The sequence below is a fragment of the Tetrao urogallus genome (genome assembly GCF_951394365.1).
Source record: "Tetrao urogallus genome assembly, chromosome: 22".
Taxonomy (NCBI): Eukaryota; Metazoa; Chordata; class Aves; order Galliformes; family Phasianidae; genus Tetrao; species Tetrao urogallus.
In genome coordinates this window covers 6,224,906-6,233,804 of record NC_136835.1, presented here as the reverse complement: position 1 = coordinate 6,233,804, position 8,899 = coordinate 6,224,906, and the positions used below count along the sequence as shown (strand labels likewise).

Sequence of the window (8,899 nt, the reverse complement as noted above, 5' to 3'; positions counted from 1 at the left end):
ATCTCATTTGTTAGAGAATTGGCTCAGTCTGAGTAGCGTGCAGATCACTGAAACCAAATAATGAGCCTGGAACGTACTTTCCTTTCACTAGAAAGAGAATAAATGATGCCAGCTGCATGAAAAAAGTTAGGTATGGATGAGTCAGAAGCATTTTTAACTACATGAACATGCAGTCATTGTGTGAAAATAAGCCCCAAATCCAGCTACAAATGCAGAAAACTGGGTGGGGGACAAGACAGAGAAAAGGAAGCAGTGATGCCGTGTTGTGCTCCAAGGATCACCTGCAAGGTGCACACAGCCCATACCTGCTCGGCCCCGCGTGGCAATCTCACTCGCCAGCCTCCCAAAGTACTCGGGCAGGTCTGTGTACTCATCTCCATAGGAAATCACTTTAATGCCCTTGTCCAGCATGTTCTCACGGAGCTTCTTAAACTCGTCCACATCTCCTCTCCGCACGAGCATGAAGTGCTCCAGGTCTGACTTGTGCTTCTCAGCTTCTAGAAACAGGGCCTGAAACGTGGTGTCATCAACAGTCCAACCACAGCCCAAGAACAGGAACGACTTGTTTTCATACAGCTTCTGAATCTCTCGCTTGAAGAGAAAACAGGAAAGATGTTCTCGGTAAGAGCAGAGCGCGTTTTCAGAAGGAATCTGGCTCCGAACCTACGGGGCTCTTCACAGCCCTGCAGCACAGCTCACCATGACCTCGGTGTTGCGCAGCACGTTCTGGTAGCCGGCTGGGTGCAGCACGATGCCGCTGGGGTTGGTGTACACACCGTGGATGTGCAGGACGCTGAGCTGCCTCTTCTCCTGGGCCCATTCCAGCACCTGCCAGAACAAACGGCGCCAGTGTTAGTGAGCGCTTCCAGCACAGCTGCTACGGCACGGCCTCGCTGGGTCTTCTGCAGCTCCTGCCCTAAGACTCGTCTCCCACCTCTTCGGGTGCTGAATTGTGTGCTTTAAAGTGGAGGCTCTGGAGAAGCTTCTCAAAGGCAGCTTCTTCCTCACGTTCATCTCGTTTCCTCAAGAGGTTGTGAGTTCAACAGCCTCTACATCAGTAGCCTATGGCACTTCTTGGTTCAACACTACAGAGGAATGGCTAACGTCACTGGAAGAGACTATGATCAATGCGCCAGGCTCAGCAGAAAAAGGGGACAAATGGAATATAAAGTCAGCAAATTTCTTCGAGTCCACCGAGTTCATTTTTTGCTCCCCCAGGCCCTGAGAAAGCTCAGCAGCTGGCCTTCATTTCAGAAAGCCACTTCGAGGCTCTCAGTTTACTCCTACAGACCGCAGCTCATTTAAGCTGGCAATAATTAGAACGCTGATTTGTATTGCTCTAAGTACCTGCAGCCATGGAGATTAAGAGGTCACAGAGGAAACAAAGCACAGAAACAAGTCAGGATGGAAAGAAACAGATTACTTCACAGCATCCACAAACGGAGCAGCACTGTGATTTGCACAAGTAAAAACCACGGTGTAAAGCAGGGCAGTGCTGGGGGCACAGGCTGTGCTGTTTGCCACTCATTTTCTGCCTGGCTGAAGCCCTGGCAGGCAGGGAAGAGTCTGAGGCCAACAGCTACAAATGCAGCACGAGGTCTGTGGCACACAGAGCTGCCCGGCCCTTCTGGAGGCAGGGCAGAGGGTAGGGAGGAAGGACGAAGGACCCAGGAGTCGCAGCTTGCTGCCTGCCAGGCCAGAGCCCTCTCTCAAAAAGCCCTCCTACAAGAGGCACGTTACAGCAGACAGGCCAGCTCTGCTTTTTGCCCAGAGCTGCCAGTTTCGGTGAGAGCTGTCAATCCAAGCCTCACGTGGAAGCAAGGCTCACCGTATTGCAGCAAGGCCCAGCCACAGGTTTCAGGGACAGAGACCAGAGGAACACCAGGCTCAAAGGCTGCTCCTGAGCACTGGACATCAGCCAGTAAGAACTGTGCCTTAGAAACCAGCCTGCGTCGTCGCTCCTCACCACCCCAAAGTGTCAGAGCCTCTGCCTGCCCTTCACCCAACACGATGCACATTACTGTTAGCAGCACAACCCCTGACGTGGGCATAACAGCACATCCTGCAGCTGCCACCAGCCCACGTTGTCCCAGCTCAGCCCTGGATCAACATCCTTTACCTTCTTCTCATCCGTCAGGTCAAGAGACTCCAGGTGCTTCCCCTGGTGTGCTGCGTACAGTTCCAGCAGGTTGTCGAAGTTTGTGGTTAACACCAGTGCCCCGTTTTCCATCAGGTGAAGCACTGACTGAAGCAGCTGTTTCCCAGAATCTTCCATTTTAGATTCCAGGTCATCAAACACCTCGTACAGACAGTCTTTGAAAAACGTTGAGCGAACATTGCTTGTGCGCTGAGGAGCAGAGAGAGATTAAGATCAGAGCCTGCTTTCTTTTCATACTTTGTGCCAAATGAATACACAAGAACTACCCACGCGTTTCTTGAAGAGCTCTGCAAAGCTGTAGGGCCTTGCAAGGCAAACACTGCACTTTCATCAGATTTATTTTCAGGTCAGAGAGCAAGAACAAGAGAACATCTGAGAAGAGACGTTCACCAGGCATTGCTCCATCCAGACTTATTGACTCAGCTCTGCAGCTCCGAGATAAAGGAGTGTCACTCTGCACAACGGGACGGATTTCCTCTCGCCCTTCACACGCTTCTCTGAGGTGGGAGCACTCCCTGGCAAGCTCAGCATGAAATGCCAGCAGTAGGTGTTCAGTCCCTGAGAATCATGCAGCTGCTGGGGGCCCTCGGCTGTCCAAGGGACACAGACAGCTCTGGGAGCTCCTGGCCCAAAACCCCTCAGGAACCCAGCCCAGAAACGGCAGGTGCTCGACTCCCTGTAAATGCAGGACCTGCTGTGCCTCCAAAGCCACTGCTCTCCTGGGACACAGACGCTCAGCGGCACTCACCGGAGAGAGCTTCTGGATAAGGTCATGGGCAACGTGCACCAAGTTCTTGTACTCATGGAGACACTTCTGAAACCTTTTGCTTTCTTCATCTTCCAGAAGATCAAAGTCAATAGCGGCATCCAGGAGGGCCTGGATCAAACCCTTCCAAGACTTCAGAGCTGGGACCTGGGGAGCAACCGCAGCGCTGATTCCTGTTCCGATCACCAGAACAAGTTCTCGAGGCTTCTTGGTTTTTAGGCTTGGCAACAGCTTCCTGCAAGAGGAGAAAGCAGCACAACTGGCACCATCACACGTAGAAGGATGCCCTGAGTCATGGAATGTGCAAATCAAGGACAGCTGAGGCACTCGCTGCCTAAGTTTTTCATCAAAATGTCCATTAGGGCTCTTTGGTAAGCAGGAGACAACTCAGTATCCTTCAGGAACAGGCACAGCCCCACAGGCTGGCATCACAAAGGCTCACAATTTCACCACATGCAACTGCAATTCAGAGAAGTGCCAGACAACCTACTCCAGAGAGCCTCCAACCTAGTCCAGAGAGCCTCCAGAGTGCAATTATTTAGCCTCTCATGCAGCAAAGTCAAGCTAACTTGAGGAACTGCCTGAACTACCAGGATGTGCCATCCCACATTGTGCAGGAGCACAGCAGGGCAGCACCTGAATGAGGGCTAACACCCAACAGGGAGACAGAGCAGCACAACGAAGCCTTCTGCGCAAGATGCCAAGACGCCTGGCTTTGGAGTTAAGGAAACCAGCAGCAAGGAATTCTTGGGCACATGCTCAGCATTAAGGCCTTTGTTTCATGCACCACAGGAAAGCACTACTTAGAGAGCACAGCTAGAGACAGAACGCCTTTCCTGGATCAGCAACAGAGAGGACTGCTAAAGCTCTGTGCCAAACATCGGTCTGATTAAAGGACGACGCAAGGTTACGGGAAAAGCTCTCATTAGAAGAAATGCACTGGCGTGTAATTGGAGTTACCTGGGCTTTTTTGCGGGGGGCATTCCATCTTCCAATAATGTTTCTTTACCCAGGCTCACCGTAGAAGCCATCCAGTTTCTACAGTAGACAAATCACCACAAGCAAAGTCACCACATGTGTGCATCACAGCGCGCAGCAGACGGCAGGTCTTCGTGCAGCCGGCTGTGCCGGGCGCATAGCGCTCGTCTCGTTATCTCTACATCACCTTTGAGCCAAGACTCAGGCTTCCTCGCTTTTGCACTTTGTACCCTGGCTCTCTTCCACTCCTCACCTTCTTCTGACAACACAGCACGGTCAGATTGGCTGCTTTGTACCGCTGAGGCTCTCTGGGGAGCCTGAGGATAAGGCACCTTCACAGCACATCGCTCTCGCTGCTTCAGAAACAGCAGGAGGGAAAAAGCACAAACAGATTTTTGTTGGCTACAAAGGGCTGCTGGGAGCACTGCATTCCGTGGTGCCAAGGGAGGGACTGTCCAAACCCGCCACACATCTGGGCTCGGTGGGATCTGACTGCCAAGCTGACAGAAAGGAAGGAAGCCGCAGTGCTGAGAGCTCTCAATAGCAAATTACGTAAAGCACAGAAAGTCTGCCAGGAAATGCTCCTCTCCCACACGTTTCTCCAAAATAAGTCTATTAAAAGGCAAAGAAAACAGAAAGATCTATGCACCCTTATGTATTTTTCTTGCCAATTGTAATGAAGAGTCCAACAAGAATTCTGGTTTGGGTTACTGCAACGGCAGGCTTTTGCCAAACAGAAATGTTGTACGAGAGCAGCTGGCCTGAAATCACAGCTTTTTACAGGGGCTGTGGCCTTCGTTGTCACGCAGCCTCAGTGAGATTACGGACGGTTTGGGTTGGAAGGAACCTCAGTCCATGCAGCTCCACTCCCCAGCTGTGTGCTGGCTGCCCCCCAGCCCAGCGCCCACCCACAGGGACGGGGCAGCACAGCTCTGTGCAGCACTGCAGCGCCTCACCGCCCCGAGGGAAGGATTTCCTCCTCACATCTGACCTCAACCTCTCCTCTTTCAGTTTAAAGCCATTGCCCTTCTCCTTTCACTGCCTCTGTACAAAGCTGGCCTCTCAAACAGAACAAGTGAGCCTGCAGATGCTCCACCAACTCCAGGAGCAACACTGCAGTGTAATGCATGTCAAAGCTCTACAGGAAGCCCCAGCTGTGCTGTAAGTGTTAGCAGGAATAATTTAAGATGTTGTCCCAATAATCTAGATAACCTTATCACGCTGGATAATGAAAACAGGACACGCTGACTCTCTCAAGAGCAGTGCTATGGCACAGTGTGCTTGCCAGGCTTCGTTTCTTTCCCCTTCTGAAAGCCTGCACTGTAATGCACTTGGAGAGGTGTGCAGGGACCCCGCTTTCACCTTCTGAACAGCCCTGGGCACATGCTGCCCACCTACCTCACATAACAGACTTTTGTTCTCCTTGTCTCACCTGTTCACAGCCCAGCCTGATGCCACTTACTCCTCTTACACGTATGCAGTATTTTGGACAGCATAAGTGGAGAACTCAGTTTAATTATTACACGATCCTAAAGTATTGAGGACATTCCAAAAGTCATTCTGACTTAGGAACACTCTGACTTTGTAGCTACCAAGGCAGTTTTCTAAGATTACAAACTTCAGCCTTCATCTCTACTTAACGCAGACAGCCAAAAAGAAACAAACAAAAACAAACCACAAATAATGTCTCGTCTCCTCCTGTCTCCAAAAAAAGTGCTTTTTGTTCTGAGCTCTGATAACAGCAAAGCTCTTCACAGTTTACTTCTTGAGGAGCAAGACTTGGAAGCCTCCAGACTTTCAGCCTGGGAGAAGGTCTGCTCTGCAGGGCACGGATCACACGAGCACAAACGTTCTGGGGGTAACGGAGCTTCAGCAGCACCATCTCCAAGTGTGACATCACTGCTGTAGGGAAAACCCCAGCTGGGGCCTGGGCAGGAGCTGACCCTGCTGCGAGTTCCACCAAGGCAAAACAAACCAGGCACTCACCAGGTAAGAAGCAGTTCTCCAGTTTTTCTCCTCAAACGTCCTGAACTTTCCAGGTATTCAGACTACACTGAGTTGGAGACAGCGCAGAAATCACCCTGCAGCTCCTTGGCTTATCTGTCCTGTCACAACCTCGTTCTGCTCTCAGCAGTACAGAACGGCTGCCGGACAGTCTGTGCGCTGACTTCTCTCGCAGCCCCCGGGGTGCAGGAAAGCGAGCAGAGGGGCTTCAGCCGAGCCCAAAGGAAAAGATGGGGGCTCGGAGGGGCGGCCCAGACAGAGCCAGGAGGGCGGGCAGCGCCGCGTTCCCGGCTCGCTCGGGTCCCTCCCGGCCCCTCAGCCCCCCTCCTTCCCTCGGCCCCCCGCTACCATCCCCGCTACCATCACCGCTACCATCACCGCTACCATCACCGCCCCGCTGTCATCGCCGCCCCGCTTCGCGCCCCTTCCGCCCCGCGCCCGCCGTCGCCAAGGCAACGCTCCCCCCTCCCCGCACGCACCTGGCGCCGCGCGTCCCGCCCCACGTGGTGACGCCCTCCTTGCGGCGCTCTGCGCAAGCGCCGTCCCGCCCCCTGCCGGGTCGTGGGATTGGCCCGCCCCCTTCCATCGCGCTCTTCCATTGGCTCCGTCCCCGGAAGGGGCGGGAATTTCTACCACAAAATTGAGGGGGATGGGAGAAGAATAAAGCGCATGTGCGAGAATTGGCACAGATCTCGCGATGCTTCCAGCGTGGGGAATATTAAAAATAGATAAATAAATAAATGGCGGCTACGACGCGCGGTGGGCGGGGCGTCCGTCGGTCCGTCCGTGAGGGCGGAGGGGCCGCGCTGCCGGGCGCCCGGTTGGTATCGCAGAGCTCAGAGCGGCTGTGCGGGGGTTGGCGGAGGGCAGGGAGCGGGGAGGAGAGAGGAGAGAGGAGAGAGGAGAGAGGAGAGAGGAGAGAGGAGAGAGGAGAGAGGAGAGAGGAGAGAGGAGAGAGGAGAGAGGAGAGAGGAGAGAGGAGAGAGGAGAGAGGAGAGAGGAGAGAGGAGAGAGGAGAGAGGGCGGCCTGGGCTGCGAGCTGTGCGCCTCCAGGTGGGGCCCGTTGGTGCCGGTGAGTCACTGCGGGCACTGCGGTGCGGGGCCGCCCCGGCCCGTGTGCTGACAGCCGCCCCCAGCGCGGCTGCTCCCCGTTCAGCAGCGGCGCTGGTCGCGTCGGGGCGGTGCTGAGCGCCTCGCAGAGCTGCCCGGAGCTCCGTGCCGGTGAGAGGGGCCGGCCCTGGTGGGGAGAGGGAGCCGGGTGCGGGTTGGAGAACGTGGAGGGAAAATGGAGACCCGCCGTTTACCTGCTGTTGGTCTTTTTGTAGGTTGAAAGGCTGAAATCCTTCGAGCCCCGGTCCGCCTGAAGGTCTGAGCTGGCAGGCGCTCGTGTCTGAGGTGGGGCTGATCGCGGTGCTGCTGGGCTTTGGGGCGCTGGGCTCCTCACAGCTGCACGCACTGCACGAGGGGTGGGACGGGCAGCCCCACAGCAGGTATGGGGGGGGTGATGCTGCCAGCAGGGGGTGAGAGTCCCCTCTGTGCACCTGCAGCCTGGACAGTGAGGGAAGGTCTTGTCTGTCCTCTGTAGAAGCAGTGAATGGCACTGTGCATCGCTGCAAGTGATGGGGTGCAGAGCAGGGATTTAAGCAGCTGGAAGTGGTTTCCTGCATTGTCAGTGCTGGGGGAGAAATGCTCCAAAAGGGCAGATGTGGTCTAACCTGCGGTGCCGTGATGCCAAGCCATAGGGCTGCCTCCAGACCCCGCTGCCCCTCCAGTGCTCTGGGTGATGCTGAACTCTCTAGGTGGGATCTGTGGGTCTGCAGTGTTTGTACAGGGAGGGAAACATCTTGTTTGCTGCCCTCAGCTTGTGCATATCACGTAAATGAGAAGCTTGTGGCTTTGCCTTTGTCCCCCATGCTGTGAGTGAGGCAGGGATGGGAGAAGGGAGAATTTGGGGTCCTTGAGGATATGCAGCAGTAAGGATGTCAAGGTGCTGTTCTCACTGTGTTGATGGGTTGTCCCAGCTGTGACGGATGTGGGAGGGCTGGAGGGAGGCCCTAGGGAGGGCTGGTCTCCCAGCTCAGGATTGCTGCCGGCTTCCCCTCCCTCCACTTCCGTGCCCAAGCTGCTGGCTGGTCTGCCTGCCAGTGAGACACCAGCCCCAAGATGGCTCTTCCGTGCTGCTGGGGCTGGTGAGCGCTCCCTACAAGGAGGGAGGGGGTGGGAGTGCTTTGTTGGAGCTGCACTGGGGCAAGGAGGAAGCTGCAGGAGTGGCTCAGCTGGGCCATTCACACTGGATCCTATTAGGCTCCAGAGTAAATATCTTCTGTCTGCGCCTCTCCCACCCAGAAGACCCTCCCGCCTACCTCATGCTGTGCTGCCATCCAGGTCTGATGCAGTCCCTTCTGTGCTCTGACACAAGGATTTCAGGTGGGTACCCCAGTTCCCTGCCCACTAAGCCGCTCTTTAATGTCACGCTTATGCTTTTTTGCTATTACTAAGCAGGAGATTGCCTGGGGAGTGTGGTTTCCGTGGGCAGGGCACTGTATGCTACTTGGTTGCTGATGGGTCTGGAGGTTTTGTCGGCGCTCACTTCACATCCTGCTTCTTTCATGGGGGAAAGACTCCAGTGCTTATTTTGAATGAGGTGATGCAAGTGTGGAAAAGTGTGGGGTGGGGGGAGGTGTTGAAACAAGCAGGAGCAGACGTGCTGCTGGCACACCAGTATATCCCTTGTATGAGTCGCTCCAGTGCCCCGATCTCATCGAGGTGCAGATCCCTGTGCACTCACATCCAGACAGGTGGGGCCTGGTGCATCCTTACTGTCAAGTAACTGATCCTCACTGGGCAAAGGTGGCCTGTGGGCCTGCCTACGTGTTTTTAGGGAGAGATGCACCCCCAAATATGAGGGAGGAGTAGCACCAAGGGCGTGGGATATGGGCCGAGTAGGAAGCAATGTAGGAAGCAGTGCTGCTGTGCCGATCCCTGGAAACTGA

At 54.8% G+C, this 8,899-nt stretch overlaps 1 protein-coding gene across 1 annotated transcript; it reads right to left on the bottom strand.

Moving 5' to 3' along the window:
- Nucleotides 1-203: 203 nt before the first annotated feature.
- Nucleotides 204-3,958, bottom strand: FAM118B (family with sequence similarity 118 member B; the record flags this gene model as incomplete). The annotated part of the gene is given in 6 exon segments (XM_079545740.1): nt 204-288; nt 290-591; nt 700-828; nt 2,120-2,347; nt 2,907-3,159; nt 3,885-3,958. Coding segments are annotated over 6 exon segments (1,068 nt in total). The 5' UTR covers nt 3,956-3,958.
- Between the last annotated feature and the right edge of the window lie 4,941 nt (nt 3,959-8,899).